General features: G+C 47.5%; 1 protein-coding gene and 1 long non-coding RNA gene across 2 annotated transcripts; both read left to right on the plus strand.

Annotated features, from left to right (window-relative positions):
* Positions 1-1,453, plus strand: LOC108640955. Its single transcript, XR_001921623.1, has 3 exons — positions 1-125; positions 1,034-1,173; positions 1,272-1,453. It is a non-coding gene; the product is annotated as an uncharacterized LOC108640955 (long non-coding RNA).
* A 10,640-nt stretch (positions 1,454-12,093) lies between these two features.
* On the plus strand, positions 12,094-13,032 carry LOC103753872 (G-protein coupled receptor 35). Its single transcript, XM_018080000.1, has one exon. It carries the CDS (start codon positions 12,094-12,096, stop codon positions 13,030-13,032), a length of 939 nt encoding a protein of 312 aa, XP_017935489.1.
* Positions 13,033-20,701: the final 7,669 nt, after the last annotated feature.

Consider the following 20,701-nt stretch of genomic DNA (forward strand, 5'->3'; position numbering starts at 1 on the left):
GAGCGGGGACATTCCTCTGCGGTCACCGAGCCCAGGACACCAGGATGGGGACAGAGAGACGATGGTGGTGGAGCTGGCCAAGAAGACCTTGTAGTGTGAGGGGAGGAAGAGTGAAGAAGCACAAGGTGAACCTGGGCTGAGCCACTGCCAGTCTGCCACCATAAGGGGACACCCAGCTGGGTGCCAAAGGAGCAGAGGGACAGCACTGTCCAGCATAAGGAAGGTCCTGGCAGATGCAGCCAGGGGAGCAGCTCTGTGCCTGCTGCTAATGCTCTTGATTTGGGTGGACCAACAGTGACTCTTCAGGAGCTGTGGGCACAGAGCTGCTGGTGGAGCAGGTAGCAGAGGCCAGCAGGAAAAAGGACACAAAAGGGGAAAGCAAAGGGAGATACCAAGAAGGGAAAACTTGTGAACCAGCTTCCAGCAGGGCCGGCAGTACAAACCCTTGGGCTGGCAGCGCTGGCTGGCTGCTGAAGCAGCTCTGACTGCTGGGTCTGACCCAGGAGCAGGGACTGAACCTCTCCTTGTCCTCCACAGACAGCCCAGATGGGCTGGCATGGCCACCCACCGCTGCACCCAGGGGCTGGAGCTCTTAGGGAGCTGCTCCAGCCAGAAATGAGATTTGGGCATTAAATGAACGGGAAGAGGGTCAGCTCACCAGTGGGTCAAGCTGAACTCTACCACTTGCTGTTCAGCCCCTTTCCAGTTAGTTAATTTATGGTAATCATTAATTCCAAGCCCCTGTCCATGTGGGGAGCCTCACAATAGCTAATTTTTAATCTGTCACCTCAACCACATGCTGTTACATGGGTCCTGGTTGAAGCCACCTTCCCATTTAAACACTTTTACAGCCAATACAACTCCCTGCTGATTAATAGTGGTTGTTTTGAAACCACCAAAAATTTTGTTGGCCAACATTCCCTTCCACTCTGTAATTTTAAAGCAGCATTAAAGGGAATTAATGGAAATAATGCTTTGGAATAACAGAGACCCCCTGAACTTCAGTTAAATTAATTTTCCTTCTGCTCTTGAGATTTTCAAAGGCAGATCTGACCATGCAGCAGTCACGAGCCATGCAAACAACTCACCCTTTGGAGGTCAAGAGCAGAGTATGACACCTGTGAGTAAATACTGGATCCAGGACCTGGGAGGGCACCTCTTCCCTGCCAGCTGGTGAGCACCATACCATGGGTGAAACACCTGCCCTGCTCAGGAATCTCTGAGGAGCCCACAGGCAGGCCTGACCTCTCAGTGCCTCCTCTCACTCCTAGGTGACAGAGGAATTATTTTCCTGGTCCCTGGTCAAGATGTTCTCATCAAGATAAAATCTGAGGGGAATGGCTCCTCCCGTCCTCACTGCCTGGACACCCGGGGCTGGCACAGCCTTGAAGCACTGCTGGACCCTGGCTCTCAAACCACCTTGTCCTTTCCAGTAATTACTGTTTTGCAATGTGAAAACAATAAAAGTCTTGGGTCTGTTAAGAGGTCTGGGAGGAGAAGAGAGGGGGGAGCAAAAGGCCAAGCTGAGCAGATTTCAAACCCCCTTCTGATGGCTTTTGGACTCCTGTGGCATTTTAATCCTCATGGCATTTCCAGCTGCAGGGATAAAGGAGCAGAAAACCTAGGCAGAGGTGTAGGGGCTTCAGGGCACAGGTCTGGCTGGGGCTGGTCCCCTGGAGGGAGTTCTGGGATGGGGTGGCCAGCGGGATGCAGCAGCCCTCTCTCAGAATGTGATGGCAGAGCCCAGCTAGAGAGTGACGTGGCCCTAACAGCTCCTGAAAAGTGTTGCAAGAATAAGGAAGGAACAAGAAAAAATTCTTGCTCCAGATACTTTGCTAAAAGTTGCATAAGATGGAGGGATGTGGCTGCACTCTGTAGGTGTAATCACAAAATCCTAGAATGGTTTGGTCTGGAAGGGAACTTAAAGCTCATCGAGTTCCCACCCCCTGCCATGGACAAGGACACCTTCCACTATCCCAGGTTGCTCCAAGCCCCATCCAACCTGGCCTTGGACACTTCCAGGGATGGGGAATTCGCAACCCCTCTGGGCAACAACGATCACTGTTGTACAATGATCAGTGATCAGCAGTTATCAGTTATGTCCTAGGCAAGGGTACTGTATGGGCTGTAATGGCTTCATTCCACTGGAATTTCCTTGGAATTGCAATAGAAAGGGAAAATTAACTCCTTTGGGGGAGTCTGCTCACTGACAGTGACTGAGGGGCTCAGTCCACATGTTCATAGCCTTGCTACACCTGAGTTGACATCTGTTGTTCTCCCCTTCACCAGAGGTTTTGCCCTTCCATCTGCACCCCTCTGATCACCCACACTCTCCTCCCATCACCTGCATCTGCCAATGGCATCCACTACAAGCAGTAAGTCCTACCACTCCTCTGCCTGGTAGAACTTGGACTGGCACCACAGCCAGAGTGTGCCAGGAACCACATGCCGAAGGCAGAGAAAGAACAAGCCTTGGAGAAACACTGGTCAGCTGTGTAAGAGACATCACTTACCTGAAGGCATCACCAGCCCTTACAACCCCATCTTCCCTAATTTTCAGCCTCACTGGGGGCCTCCACCAACAATCTTCCAGGAGCCTGATCATGCTCAGCCCATCAGCCCCTGACAGAGCAGTGCTGCAGGAGCACTGGTCCCCAGCTCCACCACAGCTCTGCCCCTGCCTGGCCATGGCCCTGATGGTTCCAACCACAAGCCACAGACAGACTCAGCTGGTCCTTGGACCTGCCTGGTGGTCCCCAGGCTGTGTCCAACCCTGCTATTGTCCCCAGACCCGATCCCAACCTCAGACCTGCCTCTTCAGCTCCATCTTCCCCGGGGATCTGGACTCTCTGCTGAGCCCAGCTGCTGTTCCAGGGCCCATCCTGCTCACCTTGGATGGAGGCTGTGATGGAAAAGGATCAGGCTGGGGTGCCTCCTTTGGGAGCAGGCAGCCCTTGCAGTACCCTGGCACATAGGCAAGAACACAAAGCTGTCTCCTGGTTAGACCAGGGAATAGAAAAGACCACAACTCTCTTGTAGGGCTTTGATCCCATACTTCAATCCATTTACAGCCCACTTTATCCTGGGCAATGATTATTTTGGATGCAGCAGTAGGATTTTTCCATTAAACCAAATGTTTCTACTAAGTCCTGGCCCTTGCAGGAGTCCCACAGCCCCAAGCTGACATAAACACCATCTTCTATAAACATGCCATGGAGACATAACACGAACAAACAGCAGGAAAGGCTTTGTGGAGATCCTGTTACAAGCAAGATATTTGTTCCTTTTGCACATTCCTCTCGAGGTGGGAAATCCCCCAGAAAAGACCAGGCCTTTTGTCAAGGTCATCAGACTTGTGTAATGACAGCAGGGAAGCTGGGGCCACCAAACTTTGTCTCCTTCCTCATCTACCACAAGGAATGCTAGATTTTCATGATATACAGATTTTCAGAGCACAGCAGCAAACAGCTTCTCAGGAGCAAGTTTTACACCAAAAGAATAAACAGTTTTTTACTCATTAGCATAATATTTCTATTAGCAACACTTGCAGGCTCTGGCTGTGACAGAGAACTTAATAAATTGAGGAAGGCAAAAGAAGGGAACATCTTGCTCTGGTTTAGCCCTCTAAAAGTTACATCTAGACTGCCTCTCTCATCCCAGGGTGTTGACATCTTCAGAGGATAATAATAGCAGAGGTAACATGGAGTATTTTGTGGACATGGTAGAGGACACAGGTGGTGGTTCAGATGGGGCACTCACCTGCCTGGTGGCCAGTGGAGGTTATTCCCATCATCAGCAATCTGAGCTGGGTTAAAGGATTAACTGTAAGTCAAGCTGTCCTGATTTTAAGGGCACCTAGAGTGGTTTGGGGTTACCTCGACTGTGCTCACAAATGCCAAAGTACTGCCTGCTTATTTATCCAGTAGCCATGGAGCAATTTCTTCTGGTCACGGGTGACTGCTTAAAAATAAAAGAGGTGGAGGCAGAAAGGCTGGAGGGGAAACACAGAGGATGTGCCATGGCCAGAGTCCCATGGCAGGGACATTCCCCCCAGGGCACCCTGAGTTCGGGACTGTGGCCACCTCCTGTGCCAGCTCCTGCACTGGCAGCACTCAGGGTCTTGGCTTGAGGGGACAAACCAGGAAGCAGTATCCCAACCCAAACCTTGGACATCATCATCTCTTGAAGGATTTCAGTGGGATTCTGAGTCTGCTAAAGTCACTTTCCTGCATCTGCAGTCTTCATCAGCAGGGTACCGAGCCAAAAAGCAAACTCCAGCATCTTAGGCACAGGACACAGCCCTCCTCTCCAGGAACTGCAGCTCCTTCTGCTCATACAGTTTGACTCAGGACTGCTCTTTGAACTCTAACACATGGCAAGACTGGTTCCTAGTTTGAGGAAAGATCCCTCTTTTCTTTTTTTTTTTCCCTTTAATTCAGCCCTTACCCAGTTCACAGTTATCAAAGTCTCATGTTCATGCATCTCCTACTCAGATACTTTGATGGTAAAGGGGAAAGCAGGAGAGATCTAGAAGATCATGGTCTGTAAGATTAGATAAGGATAAGGAGCAATGTAAAGGTGGAGAAAGGACTTATGCTCTATGTCCTGGTGTTGGTTGTTCAAAGACAAATAATGCTCCCAGACTGGCTGAGGAATATCTGGAAAGAGACACCTCCTACAGAAGACCTAAAGGTCTCTGAACAGTGATATCCACTCCATGGGGGGCAGGGACTGTTGGGGGGGGGCCATCATGCCAACCCCTCCCTGGAGCTACCATGCCTGGCAGCACAGGGACCATCCTCTGGAGATGATTTTCAGGCTCTCCAAGTCTAGTGGAAACCACTGCAGCTACACAGACACTGGCAGAGCTCTTCCACTCCTTGTGATCTAACCTCATATCTGTATTTCATCCTAAGTCACTTTAAGCCAAGTCTATGGCTTTCCCCTTTTCCCCTTGCAATGCCAAACAGCCTGAAGTGCTCTAGTATTTCTCTCCTGGGGCTCAGTTCCTCGGCTCCTTACTTCTCAACCTGGACCTGCATTCTCCTTACTTAGAAATTGCCTTTTCAAAGAAGGGATCAACTGATGGGTGGAGGAGACAGATCTTCCTGGGATGTGGTGTCCCAGTAGACTGTTTGCAGCAGTTTCTATTCCATTCTTCCCTGCCTGGTGAGACAGCAGCCCCTCCAAGGTGTCCTGCCAGCTGCCCTGGGTCAGGGTATTGCAGAAGATCCAGAGGATAAGTGGGAGGAAGAGCTATAAGACTGCAAAGACAGACATAAAACTTAGCTCAGGGAAACTGTGGATGCCACATCCCTGGAAGTGTTCAAGGTCAGGTTGGATAAGGCTTGGATCAACCTGGTCTGGTGAAAGGTGCCCTTGCCCATGGCAGAGGGGGGGAACTGGATCAGCTTTAAGTTCCCTTCCAACCCCAACCATTCCAGGATTCCATGATAAATGGCCCAGAGGAAGGTCATTCCTTGGCCCAAGGTAGAGAAAAGGATCCAAAGCCAAGGCAGTAGAGGTGAGGGGAGCAAAAGATGTAATGGATGATTCTCAGAACAAAGTTCAATCCACCTATAGCCCAATGAGTCCCATCTGTGCAAACAGTGGCTGCTTGCTCAGCAAACACAGCTATCCCAGCCCCACTGCCGCAGCCTTAGCCAGCATTTTTGGAGGAGGGGATGTTTTAACATCTGCAAAGATCTGGTATTTGGACCACTTAAGAAACTTCCATATTGGGGTGCGGGATGTACCTTCACATGCAGCCACAGTGCACCCCATCCCCCTCAGCAAACCACAGTCACCAGTCTTCAGAGGGGCAAACAGGAGCGCCCTTGCCATTGGTAAAACATCCATGTCCAAACCCACAGCACATGAGGGACTCCATCCCCACCTTCTTCAGCTCCTTGGCTTTCTGTGGGATTCTGTTTGGTCCCTCTGGGACAAACATGCTCTCAGACCCCATGGGAAGAGACAGAGCTCTTCAGGCCTGGCAGCAAAATGAGAAAGGACATCCGAGGTGACAGGGCATGAGGAAGGAATGAAGGCAGCCAAGGAGATGGTCCAGGGCCAGAGTGTCTGTGCTCAAGTGCGCAGGAAGGAAATGAGCTGGTTGTGCTCCTCTTCCTCATCATATCCACCTCAATCTTCTCTTCCCACCCCAGAACTCTACAAGGGGCACCCACTCAGTCTCCTGAGACCACAGCACGATGCTCTGAGGCCCCAGCCCCTATCATGTCTCTGATCAGTCACAGCTCTCCTCACACATAGACTCTGGACCCGAATTTGTCCCTCTGAACCTCCAACCCGCTGCTGCCAACAAGTGGCAGCAGCACCCTCAGCCCAGCACGTAGTGCTGTTTGCACAGCCCTTGCTCAAACACAATAGCCAGAGCTGGCTCTGCAGCCCCTCCAGCAGTGCCACGACCTCCCTCCCTTCCACCCTGACTGGCTGCTGCAGTGGGATCACAATGGAGCTCTGTGCACCTCCACCTCAGCTGCAGCACCTGCAGGAACTCTGGGCCAGTGTCCACGGGATCAAGGTTCACATTCCCTCTAGAACTCCCCTTGTCACTCCTGAACTAACCCACCCTGTCTCAGAGGGCACTGTCATCCCAATTAGGTTAATTATTGTGGGTTTATATGGTAATTAACCATAAAAACTGGCTCTGTGGGGACCAGGAACAGGACCCCAGGGAACGGCCCAGAGCTGTGCCAGGACAGGGTTAGGTTGGATCTCAGGCAAAGGTTCTTCCCCCAGAGGCTGGTTGGGCACTGACCAGGCTCCCCAGGGCAGTGGGCACAGCCCCAAGGCTGCCAGAGCTCCAGGAGGGTTTGGACAACACCCTCAGGCACATGGTGTGACTCTTGGGGATATTGTACAGTGGGGGTTGGCTGGTCTTGGAGAAGACAACAGTGACTCAGCCAGTATCCAAGCCCTGGATACCCGCTGTGTCAACACTGTCCTGAAGAAAAGAAGTGGTGGGAATGTGGTTTATCAACAGTCTCCTGAGCTGCAGGAGAACCAAGAAGGGAGCTCGGGAGCTCCAGCAGGAGCCTGACCTACATACAGCTGTTGCTCTGAGCAAATGCTCCCCATTGGCACCTTGAGCCATGAACTCTCCCAAAGCAGCACCATCACGTGCAAAAGCCACAAAACTGAATAAATAATTAATTAAATAAATAAATAAATTGATCCATCAGTAGATACTGGGTGTCCAAAGGAGCAGCTCCCCTTTTAAGAAAGCCTCAAGCCCAGAGTCCTCCAGGAGAAAGGAGAATTGGTAACCCTTACCTTTGTGTCCATTATGTGTGCAACAGAGTAGGTTATAAGGAACAGAGAGTCAACTTTTCATTCATAGTCAAAGGTGTCACACACTTGCTTGTGAAAGCTCCAGGGACCAGACCAAGAAGCTGGTGAGACCAGCACAACTCAGACCTCAATGTCTTCCTGTGGGCATTTGACTCCAGAATTCCTTCTGTCTTGGGGTGAAGAGGTTGGTGGTGAAGGAGCCAGGCCACAGCAGACCAACATGTGCTGGTGGAAAAAACAGAGGTGGAAAGTGAGGCTTTCTGCAAACTTCATATCCTTTGAAGACTTCCAAGGCCTGAAAATTAATTTTCTTGCCCTGAAAATATTTGGACATGCCAGGATTCTTCCACTGCAACTGGGGACAGAAAATCCACTAGGGCTTTTTTCCCTACAAAAAGTAACTGATCAGGAAGTACCCTGTTGTGCCTGTTCCCGGGGCAGCTACCTGCAATCTCCATGCTGCTTTGATGACCCCTGCAGGGACAAGTAGTAAAGGTCTTGAGTTTTTAATCCCTTCCTCACCTAGAAGAGCTGTGGTGTGGTCATGGACACTGCCTCAGATTCTTGCTGAGCTTGAAAGGAAGAGTCTGTTCACGGAGATATTCAGGTGTCAGGAAAAGCTCGAGATGGGAGTAATGCTCTCCTGAGCCCTAAATCAACTTTTTATGAGTGTCTCAGTTTACCAAGACAGAAATGTTTGTTATGGAGGGCGGGATATGAGAAAAAAACGTGCTCCTCAGAAGTAATTATAACTTCAAAATTAAGAGGCTCCAGTCGAAAAGGTGTAGAAAATAAAAGAATAGCTCTTTACCAAAAAATATATGTATATATAAAGGTAGCACAACAATAACAAACAATAACCCTGTAACACAACTTCCACCGAAAACAATTAAGTATTTTTTGCCTTTCAGTGCAGTGATAACGCAGTTGGGACCGGGAGGCAGGGGCTGCAGTGCCTGACTCACGGTCACCAGCGGGTGCTGTTGGGCTCCGGATTGTGGAGGCTGCAGTTGCTCACCTCTGCTGCGGGAGGCAGCTGAACACAGACCGCCACCCGAGGGGAAGGTAGAAGGGGAAAGGGTGATTCCTCCTGTGGACTCATGCCGTCAAAGACTGGCTCTGGCTGGAACTCACCTTCCCCCTCAATGGTTGTATAATGCCACAGGCAGGGAGAAGGAGGAGGAAGAGGAGGAGGGGGAAGAGCAGCTTTGCCCCTCCAGAGTTTCCCTGTAGGTGGTACCGGTTACTCTGATGAAATGTGAGGCAGAACAGGTGGGCAGAACAGGACGTGAGGGAGACCAACCGGGGCCAAAAGAAGCTGGGTTACTCCACCTGTTCATACTTGAATGTGACTTTTAAAGACCTGGTAGACTGGAGTGTGTCAGCAAGACAGTCACAGGAGATCCAGTTTCCAAGAGTGGCAGCATATCTGACAGCCAGAGGAGTTTAAACGGGGGAAATGGTAATCACTGCTTTCTACTTGGTTTGGGGTCAAAGTAAAAAGGCAGATGAGGAATCGATTTACCTGCCTTACAGAAAAGAGCAGCTTCCCATATGAATAAACCATGATAACAAAAGGGATTACAAGGCAAAAGATGCAAAGACGTAAGATGTAGGATGTGTTCCTCACCTGGAGGAAAAGCACTGTGCTTTAATGGTTTCCACTGCATTGTTGCACGTAACACCACGCCATCAGACAATCCTTCCTCTTCAACTGCACAGGTCAAACAAGGGTGAAGGAAGACAGGGGGAAAGCAAGTATTGTCTGGTGCATAAGGGCACAAAGTCCAGATTTTAGAGCTGAATCTTCCTGCTGGCTCCCCTCTTGCTGCACCGCTGAGCCTTGGCACAGAGACACTTCTTTAGAGCAGCAATCCCTGAGGGGCTGTTGCTCCCACCCATGGGGAAGCCCTTTTATTGCTGCCTACATATTTGCCACCCATGCATTGCTATTCTCTGGTTTTATGTTTAGGCACCAGGATGGTTCCCCCTCCCACCTGCACCTTAAGGTCAGAGACTTGAACTCGTCTGGGTCTGGGTTTCCACAGGCTGCCCCCGTGGACACCCCTGACATTTCCATCCACAAAATGCATTTTTCTGTGAGTCAGCAGCCTGGGAGAGTCAGGGCAGATAGGGAGTGCATTAACTCTCTATATGTTATACAGAGGCTCCAAGAATTGGGTTTTCTTTCTAAATACTGAAAAATACCCAAAATGGCCCCTACTTCTGCACCAGCACTTCTCAGAGTATTCCAGGAGACAGCATGGATGAGTGTTTCCTGCCCATTTATGCATCTTCCTTTGTGACCTACATCTGCCTTACACATCTGAGCCCAGAGCTGATGGTCCATCTGCTGCTGTCACCTTTGAGACCGTGATCTCCAGAGAGGGTAATTAATGGGACAGATCATGAAGTAGACAGAGCCTGTCAGGTGGCTCACACAGGTAGGACTGCAACTGCTGTAGCCAGTGGACAGCAAAATCCATTCAAATTTCTATAAAATATGACTGTGGCAAGCTCTTAACTGTCTTTGTATAGGCTCCCAGTGATGCTGAGAGTGTTACCCACCTGCCTGAGGTAGAGAAGTCAAGCAAGCCCATAGCATCCGTCACCTTCTTGTAAAGACACCAAATAGCAGCAGGCTGGGTCCCTGTGCCCTGGGCTCGATGTCACAGGGTGCACAAGCACTGCTGGGAGCCCTCAGGAAAGTCATTGCCCTTGCAGTGCTGCCTGCCTGGGGCACGCTCTGCCACCGCAGCAGACCCTGCACAGGCTGCTGGGCTCCTTGGGGAGCCTTCTGCTGCCAGAAGGGCAATTTCCAACCATTATGGATTTTACTTCAGAAATTGTTTTCCCATAACTGAAAATATTAAATTTTAATTGCTGGTTTTTGTGAGGGGATGAGGGGGAGGGCACTTTGTGTGGAAAAACTGACGCTGAAGCATTGACCTTCTGAGAAGTGGAACAACAAAGATCACCAGAGACTCCGTCAGCCTGAGAGATGACAAGGAAGAACTTTTAGTGTACTGGAGTTCATTGATGAATTTTAACGCTGCCGAACTGTCACAGCGGGCTCCGGGACAACTGTGTCCTGCACCAACACCTGTGGCACCCACAGATCGCCTTCTCTGCATTTACCCTGCAAGATTTCTCTGGACTAAACAAACCCAGCTAACGGCCTCACAGGAAGCAGGTAATGGCTTTGAAATTCTCCCCACACCGGTGTGTGGCAGTGTGCTCTGCTCAGTGCTCTATGGTGTGCTTTCTCACCTCTAGCCACCTCTCACCTCCAGCTTGCGAACACAGGGGTCAGTCCTCAGCTGAGCACAGGAGGCCTGACTTCCTCCTGCTTTCACAGGAGGCTGTTATGTGTCACTGTTTTGCAGCTACATGTTCCATTCAGGGGGTTCTTCATCCCTTGCTGCAGTTTCACACCAGTGACTCTTACCATGCCTCTTCCATGAGTGTGGGGACCCCTGGCACACCACCTTGGGAAATACCATGGGCTCTGTGCTTATATGGGGGATAGGATGTAGCTGGTATGCACAGCCCAGTGGGCTCAGCTGCTCCTCAGGGGAGTGGTATGCATGCAGAGAGTGGCTTTTTCAGTGCGAGGTGACAACAGGCTGACAGGGAACAGCTACAGGGCAGCCACGGTAACCACAGTGTAGCCAAGAACCTGTGTGGCTGAAAGCCCAAGAGCGCTAGGACAAGGGCTGTATGTTAGTTGCTCCATAAATTCCATCTAAAAATGACTGTATCCCAGTGGTTCAGCAATGCCATGTCAGTTCTGCCACTAGGGCAGGTGCTATGTTTTCCTCTGTTGGTTGCCACATCTGTCTCCCAGTCTTGGACACCAAAAATGGTTCACTTACTTCATGCAATCAGTTTCACTTCAATTTTTGTGTTAATGTTTAGAAGCCACTGACTTATCAGGCAATGTATCTGCAAGAGATTGTAGGAATCTGAGTGTTTTTCATGCCAGCCTCTTTGTAAACACTGCCTTTATGAGCTGCAGACAAAATCTAATTTATCCTCCTTGCTGGTAGTGAAATATTTAACAGAGTACTAGAAGACAGTCTAAGTTTGCAGGTTTGAGTTTTCTGCTCTAGCAGAATTTGGCTTCCTACCTTTGAAGGCGGAGATAAGACATGTTCTCACTTCCCCTTCTTTCTCTTGAGACCTGTTATCTGCTTGGGCTGGGGGTACCCACGCTGAGCTGTTCCTCCCCTGGACCCTGCAGAGAGAGGAGTGGATTTGAGCCTGGGGGCAGCCTGCTCACAGCAGGTACCCACTGCCCAGCCTGCAGCTGTGTTCCCACTGCCCCTGGGAGTAAAGCCACCTGAGCTACCCCATGGCTGGAAGGGTTCAAATCCTGAGGAGGTTCTCAGGCCTGGCAAGACCCAGAACAAACCTATGGGGTGGCTCCAGTATCAAAGCAAGGGTCTCAGAGGGCAAAAGGGGAATGTTGCCCAGCTCTGCTGTGGGCTGCCCTAAAGGCAGTGGCTCTCTGATAACTACAGCAGCAGCAAAGGTAAGGGACAACAAAAATTATCCTTCTGCTTTGCAGACTCTTGGCTGTTGGTGAGGCCTGGAGGGAAGGAGAGGCAGGCTTAACCACTCAATAGCTGCAAGAGTGTTGTCTATGTGTTTTTGTTATCTGGCAGCGAGTGCCAGTGTAACTTTGATGGCTGAGGGTCTGAGGGTGCTGATGAGCCACTGAACCCGTCCAGAGCTCAGCCTCACGCCTGCACTCTTCCCTTGCAGAGACGGCCCAGCATGAACAACAGCACTGAAAATACCACGCTGCAGGGTGGCATCGCACTGTTTCAGCTGATTGTCTACATCCCAGTGCTCGCTTTGGGGATCCCACTGAACGCAATTGCCTTCTGGGTCTTCTGCTGCAAATTCAAGGGGTGGACTGAGACCAAGGTGTACATGATCAACCTCATCGTCGCGGATAGTCTCCTGCTCTGTTCCCTGCCATTCTTAATGTATTTTACCAAGTACAACCATCCCATAGACCAGCTGTGTATTGCCACAAGCAATATGTATTTTACAAATATGCCTATGAGCATCTTTATCATAACCTTGATTGCAATTGATCGATACATTGCAATCAAGTTCCCTCTAAAAGCAAAGGTTTTTCGATCCCCACTGAAATCAGCTTCTATCTGTGGCTTTCTTTGGATAATGCTCATAATTTATTCCAACGTCCGTCCAAAAGTTCAGAATAGGTGGGAAAGATTCTGCTTTCGCAGGCGATATCTTGGCCCTAGCTATCTTTCTTTATTCGGTAATATCTTTGGATATTTTATTCCCTTAGGTATTGTGATTTTTTGCTCAGTACAAATCATCAGATGTCTCAAAAAGAACATGGCCACAAGCCCCCATGAGACAAAATTAATCCAGAAGGCAGTGCACATTGTTTCTGTGAATTTGTGTGTGTTCACTGTATGTTTCTCCCCTTTCTACATTGCAATGATCGTGCGGTTCATAGTGGATGTTACTGGAGCTTCTTCTATGGTGTCAGCAGTTAACACCTCTGTTAAGATCTCTGCATGCTTAGCAAATGTAAACTGCTGTTTGGATGCATTTTGCTATTATTTTGCAGCCAAGGAATTTCCAGAATTTTCTTCTATGTTCTCCACCTGTATGAGGTCCAAAACAAAAGAAAGGCAAGAGTCACAGCCACCCACAGGTCAAGTCATGGCATGAACAAGGTGCAGTGCACGAGATGTTAAGTGTCACTCTGCTGCTGAACTTTTGAGGCAGAAGGTATGAAACCACCTACAGTATGTGCAGTCATTGTAGGTATAGGCAAACCCGCAAAACAGAGCAACTCCCACCAAAGGGTCTGATATTAACCTGAATTTTGCCCTTCTGTCCTCAGTGACTTGACTTCAGCTCTGATTATAGTCTTCTATCATTGTATGGCAGCTTCAGGCACCTCCTGGTGATTTTGGTTGGCTTCATGGTCCCTCACTTTCAGTGTCTTCTGAATAATAAACCTCTCAAAAATTTCCTCCATGGACTGCAAACCCATGTACTGCTCATTTAAACCTAGAGACCATTAACTTTCTAAGTGAAAATTAACAATTATTTCCCCTACAGAAGACTGTCATCTTTCTCTTCCTGCAAACAGCAGTCTGAAACCTTTGTCCAGACATTGTCCAAACAACATAGGAAATTACTATTCCCATCACAGAAATTATCCCCCACCCAAAGTTAGATCTATCTGCTTTGTGTCAATACTTTGGCAGGTGGCCCAACAAGATGGAAGCTGCAGTGAGCAACTGTGGCATAAAAATGAATGAAACTACTCAGGTCATTCAGCTGATAATTTATGTCACAATTTTCATCTTTGATGTATTATTTAATGCTCTGGCATTACTGGTGTTTCCCTGCAAGCAGAAATAAAGGGCCGTGTGTGTATGTGACAAATTTAATCGTTGCACATTTTTTGGCCATCATTCTGCCTTTTAAAGTCACTATTCATTTATTACCATTATACACAGGAGTATTATTAGTGCCAAATTATACTGGAGATTGTGAGAGAAGACTTAGTTACTGCAGTATAAGAGCTGCCTCACAAAAGGTTCTTTAACAGTGCAGCCCAAAAATGAGCAAGGAACTTTCTGATTCCCTGAAGAGGCATGTTCTACCTTGGATAAAAATTTTTATCTTGCTTATATGTCAAGTTCATGATGGGTTTCTTAGATCCTCCTTCAGTCTGAACAAAACTTCAGCTCTCTGAGTGCTCCCATAAATGTAACAGATGAGTTATCAATTCCTGGGCCACAACAAACTACCTGCCACCATGCAGCACTGGAATAGCAATCCGTGAGGAAAATGACATGGTTATCCACAAATATTTTCCGTTTTCTAGCACAAGAGTCTGGCAAACGATGATGCAGCAGCCATAGTCCTTCAGCAGCTCCAAGCAGCAGGGCTGAACCACTGCATTTTGCTAACATTTCAGCAAGATATAACTGTCCTGCCCCTTAAAAGAAAAAGATGGTAACTGTTGCTTCAAGTTCAAATGACCAAATTGAAATTGCAGTCAAAATTTAGGCTTGAGAAAAAAAAAACCTCAAATAAACCCACAAGGAAAAGCCTACGAAGCAATTCAGGATCTTGCTTTTATGTGAGTGAGTAGCCATCAGAACTAGAATTTTTGACCTTCCTGCACAGGGAAGGCAGAGACTGGCATAAGAGAGTATTTTGCTGTTTGCTGGCATTTGGTCAGGCCTGAAACCTCAGTTGTCCCCAGAGCTTCAGGGGGCTGAAGGACACATACTGGGGAGTTTAGTGAGTTGGTTGGATGCTGCTTTCAGGTTTTGGAGGTGTGTCTCTGTGATTTTGTTTCCTTGGTGCAGCAAAGCTGTTCCGATTGCCAGCACTGCCTGGTAGTGCCCAGGGGATTCCACAAGCACTGAAGCAGTGGCAGGGAGCTGGGAAACTTTGCCATGCCCTCCCTTGTGTCTTTCACAGAGCCACAGAGCCAGTCCCTTCAGTGTTGGTGCTGCAGGAGTGTGGAGAGCGCTATAGCACAGAGAGCCCTGCCGGCACGTTATCTGCTCTGGCTCAGCTCCATACAGGCCTGAGAAAGGGGAAAGGGGAAACAGTCCCAAGGAGCAGGGCTTATCATTGTGTGAGATAGATGCAGTTACCCTAACACTGCCATTTCACAGGCTGTCCATGCTAAAAATATGATTGACATATTCTGCTGCCTACCCTGTAGTTCTGTATTGGTCAAGATCTGATGTTGCAGCGTCACATCTTGAAGGAGAAAGCCAAGGAAAAACCCACGTGGGGCAGAGGCTCTGCAGAACCCTAATGCTACAGGGTAACATTGTCAAGTGGCCCCCCTCCCATGTGTGGAAATGGTACCAGTACATCTCTCACTTTGCCAGAAGATCTGTGCACTGCAACTGGAACCAGCATGGCACAGTCTCTGGGAGGCAGGGGAGACGGAGATCTTCCCTGCAAAGGAGGCAGGAGCCCATCAAAGCTGTCTGTCAGCAATTTGTACCAGGGTACAGAAAAACCTCATCAGAAGGGCTTTCTCTGGCTGGTAAACAGTCTCGAGCAGGACATCAGGCAGAGCTTAGAAGGGAAGGAAAAATGATCAATCACATAGAACAAAAAGTGAGAAGATCAAACAGATCATCGCAAATTCTTCCTTTATATATGAAAAGCTACCTAGAACTTGCAAGCAAAGAAGTGACATCACCCAGCACTGCTGCTGATAAAAACAAAACAATTGTCCAGATGTGCCCTGAAAACTACCTGATTAGCACAACTTTCATTATGGATGAGGAACCAGAGAAGTCCAAACATTTAAAGGAATGAAATCTCACAGCAGCAGCCAGTTTCACAACACATCTAAAATACTAGATGTTAGGGAACAAATAGAAAAGTAAAACAAAAGTGGGGAAATATTACCTTATGGGGAATTCCCATTCTGCTTCAGAGATCTAAAGTAAAAAGAATAATAACACTTCACAGGAAGGGGTATGTCTGTTTTCATCTACCTTCAGCATTAAAAGGGTTTCTTCAAATTTCCAGGCAGAGCATTTCCAAGTGCAGTGTAAATCCATTATTTCTTTTCCCATCTGCAGTGGATATAGCAAACTATTTATTCTATAACTCTTTAAACAATTGATATCCTATAATCATGTTGACTTTTTTCTACAGCAGCCTAATCTTCCATTTCATTTCCCATCCTGCTCCATTTGCAATTTATTCTAAGATGCAGATCCTCTTTTTTCAGACATGTAGCATGTCAAGCTCACCCATATCTCACATTTGTACTCACAACTATTCCTATGTGTAAAACTTTGCATATGTCTTTATGCCTCACTGCATTCTTTTCCAAACCATTTATTCAACTTGTCAACACAATATACATGAGTTATATGAATAACATGAATAGTTGAGTTATTTCAGGAATGAGACAGTCTACAAGACAATGGAATTGACATTTAGTATTTCAAATAAAGTCTTAGGTTAGGTGACCATGATTAGAGAAACACTTTTCATAACACTAATAATAATATAGGGAAGTATAATTCTAAAAGAGTCTGTTCATACAGTTGCAAACTACAGTCATTTTCTTTGTACCATTATGAATTACTCTAGTCCCTTTCAGTAGACGGCCTGCCGAAGATGTGGAGATACACCTGCTTTCTCATGCAAAAACTCTGGTTCTTTTTCATCAGTTTCTTGACTGTAAGTTGTCAGAGAACTATGAAGGCAGCATGAAGGCAAATCCCCTCCCACCGGCTGTGACAGCTGGTGCTTCTCCCCACCCCTGTGCAAGATCAGAGGGACGCGACAGGTGCTACAGCTCTACAAGCTGTGAGCTTTGCAAGCACAAGCAATGCCGCTGCTGTGCTTCAGAACAACAAAGCTGAGAGGCAACACTGTTTGGTTTTGAATTAACCTGTGTTTAAGGCATTTTTATGGATCAATGAGGAACAACGTGCTTTGCCAAGGCAGTGTAATGTCACAGCCAGACAGCCGGGGGAACCTGTCAGGTGACTCAGGTGACACCTCAGGCATGACAGGATGATTCCGTCAGGGCTAAACAGATGGCCAAGTCATCTTTAACACGTTTAAACTAGTGACAGATTAATATATTCCCCAGGCCACAACTGCCCTCTGCTGTTCAGAACCAGTGGAGGTCCTGTACCCTCTTCACCGCAGCCCAGAGCAGAGCTCTGGGGCTCCATCACATTGCCCTTCTCTGGCAGCACTGCAGACAGCAGCTTCATCCTGTGGGAGGAGTGGGACATGCTTGGAAGATTCCCAGCACCCATCCTGATGGATGTTGCAAAGGCCTTAGTTGGGACCAGACTCTGATGGGCAGGCTGCAAGTCTCTCACCAGCTGAAGACACCTCCAGGGAAGCTTTGCTCTTTCAGGCTGGCAGATGATGCTCAGCCTGTGACCTGGGGTGGCAAAGTCTTGCTGTTTGAGGAATATTGCAAATTTCATGTAGAATTGGAGAAATATCCAGACATCTGGCTGGTTGCCAGTGTTTACCTGGTTGCTCCAGAACAATCCCAATTGGATGTTAAGGCTCAGTGAAAGGCTTTGCAAAGGAATGTTTTCCTCTGGCCTAGGAAATTTAAGCCCTACATCACAGCTAAAGCCCTTCTGCAAGGAACAAAACAGGTCACACTCTGTGCATAAATGTCAGATAGTTCCTGGGGACAGGGAGGAGTCCAAAAGCACAAGAATTCAAGGCAACAATACAATTAAATTCCTACACGATAACCTACCTTCACAAATTTCTTGGCCACTTGTACAATTCCTGGGGGAGGGAAGGGGTAAACAAATTGGCAGAACACTTGCACAGGGCAACATACCTCTAGCTGGATGCAAAGTGATAAAAGTGTGTTTTTAAAGTGAAGACCATCCTGGCTGCCACAAAAACAGACAGACATGTACACATTCCCTACCTCTGCAGGCAGGCCAGACTACTCTGGGCTTCAGAAAATTGTTGGGTCTTTCGGAGCTGTGTCCACCCAAATTCAAAAGTTGTCATCCCAGGCTGACATTTCAGTAACATGGCAAGGTTACTTGCCAAAACTTCCACTCCTTAGGACTTTTTTTTAATTGAAAACTTAGCTTTTTTTAAATCTTTTTTTTTTTTTTGTTAAGAAGTCTGCACCTGATTACATGATAGTTTCTGCCACTGTAACTTTAGTTCATTTGAGAGGTTTTCATCTGTTTGAGGTTTTTCACTTTCCTGCAAATTGCTTTCTTGAAGCCTTTCATGTTATGTGGCTTTCCCCTACAGGCTATTTATAGGAATGCACCTGTGCTAAAGGGAAGGGACCTTTCCAGCATTTCAAATAAATCTCTAGTACTTGGTTTGAAGTGCAAAACTAGAAGGCTGTCAATGTAAATGACATGATTATACATAAATGAAGTGCAGTTTTTGTTTCCGAAGCCATGCAGTCATTCTAATTTGTGTGTAAAGACACTGGGCTATGCCAGGCAGCCAGAACAAAGACAACCATATTGACTCAGACTAAGGAAGGATCAGTCACTGTTAAGCTCAAATACTACAACCTCTCTGTGTACAAAGCAGGATGAACTCCTGTTCTTAGAGAAATAAGGCAGAGTGCCTTTCTCCCTTAGGAGCCAGCTTGGCTGACAGCACATTGCAGTATCCCCACCTTGTTCCCCCTTCTGGAGCATCCAAGACCCTGAGACCAAGATAAATGGGTTATATTTTAAATACTAATCATATGTGGATAGAAAGGGCAGATAACCTATATGCATAGAAGCAACAAGCTACAACTTAGCCCCATTACTGTCATCTCCAGATGCCAGATACAAGGATGGCCAATTCTCTTCAAGGCAAGGACCACTTCTGCAGTGAAATGAATAAGGAAGTTTTCTCATTTGCCATTTCCAAAGGAGAATAGAGAATGCCATGCCTTCTCAAAGGGACATTTTTTTCAGCAGCATAAAACTGAGCACTCTCTCTCAAAGGCTGGCTATCTTACTAAAATTAAAAGGGATTGGCCAAGACATTAGGAGAGATGGGAGCAAAAGGAAGCTCATAAAAATAAGTGTGCATGCAACCCACATGTGCAACATAATTACTGTTAATAATTATTTATGATATTGATGTGCACACAAATATATACACACATATTTTTTAATATGTGGGGAGAGAGAGCATGAAATAAAGGAAAAGTCAAGTTCCACCTTGATGCCTCTTGTCCAGCTCACAAACTACCCAAAGATGGCACTGTTGGGAAGCAGTTCCTCTACCAGCACTGACAGACACTCGGAACTGTGACTCTGAAGTAAATGTAGGGATCCCTACAAGCATAGTCCTAAACTTTTCTTTCCTGTCTATCTGATGAGCTCTCCCTGGGCACTTTCTGTTTCCCTGCAGCACTCACTGCATCTCCTCGATAAGTCAGTTAATGGTTCAAGTTGGAACTTTGGTGCCCTGGGACCTGGCTGGACACTCTTACGGCAGCAGTGAGGTTCACAGCAGTTCTCATACCCTCAGAGGTCTAAGATGATCCAAGATGAGATGACACAGGCTGAAGAGTCTGCACTGATAACTGCACCTTTCTGTGCTCTGATGGAGGAATTCATGCTATATATAGCCTGCAGGAACCCCAAGGAAAACCAAGCCAATCCCTACACTGAGGAGGGGTGGATGAGGAAAAGTTAAAGGAAATAGGAAAAATGTCATGTCCACACAGCTCATCTCCTTTTCAGAACAAGTCATTCAACAGAAATGAGTTTTTCAGAAAGTTGTAGCATCAAGAGCACATAAGCCCTGCAGATGAGGCAGCTCCTTCCCCTTTGTGCAGGGCTGTCTGTGGGAAGGTTTATGAATGACTGTGCAGGGCATAAGTGTGCAGTGCAGCTGCTGCTGCTTTCCTGCACTGGCATCCATCTGTGCCAGGCTGCAGGGACGGCTGCTGTCTTGTAGTGATGATCTAGTCAACAGTGCTCAGGTAATGCACAGAAGAATGAAAATGCAAAGAGAATAATTTTCATCTTATGTTTTGTTACCTAATGCAATGCAAAGGCTGAGAAGAAAATGTTTTTCTATGGAAAAGAAAAATCTAGATACGTTATTTATCGATGCTTATGTTACATGGTGTAGATGGGCAAGCATTACATGACACTGATCTGATCACTGCCTGGGTCAGAAAAAAAGAATAGTGTGCAATAACCACACAGTGGCACTCGAATGGTAAGACTAAGCAGACAAATATCTTGTTTCACTGCTCCCACAGAAGATTGAGTGCTCAAGAGGCCTGCTAGGAGCCATGGGGTCTTCTGCACAGGTGCTGGGTTTATATCCTCACTGCTCCTAACTATTAGTTCCTTTTACTGGTTGATTGTGAAATTAGCAGGCGGTTTCATTTGAAGCCTTGGTTTTGTGCACACTTACCATTTCCCTTGCTAGTGCCACGGCTCAGTGAGCAAGGCATCTCCTTCAAACAAAAGTATTTCTCTGTTTTAAGAGATTGACACAGCAGCTTCACATTTTTCTCTTTCCCAGGGGCTCCTCAAGCAATACAATCTGTATGTGACCCATGGAAACAACTCCTAAGAATTGCATGCAGCTTAGTGGATGGCAATTGCTGCTGGTGCTTCACCAGCACCAGCCCAGCTCTGCTGAGCAAGCACAAACCCTCCTGACTGGGCAGCTGGCAAAGGTGGGTGTGATGCTGAACCTCGTGGAGCAGACTGCACATGAGTGCAGGGTCTATTCTTACACAGTTTCACTAAAGCTGAACTTGCAGCTTGACTGTCAGCTTCTTCCTACAAATATGCAAGAAAAAATTGTAGCCTCTTGGCACTCCCATGACCAGAATTGCTTCTGGACACACACA

This window comes from Manacus vitellinus, unplaced genomic scaffold (genome assembly GCF_001715985.3).
Source record: "Manacus vitellinus isolate BGI_N305 unplaced genomic scaffold, ASM171598v3 scaffold_49_pilon, whole genome shotgun sequence".
NCBI classification, from domain to species: Eukaryota; Metazoa; Chordata; class Aves; order Passeriformes; family Pipridae; genus Manacus; species Manacus vitellinus.

What these genes read in the sequence shown, in the direction of transcription:
- LOC103753872 (XM_018080000.1), top strand. Translation starts at nt 12,094, where the DNA reads ATGAACAACAGCACTGAAAATACCACGCTGCAGGGTGGCATCGCACTG.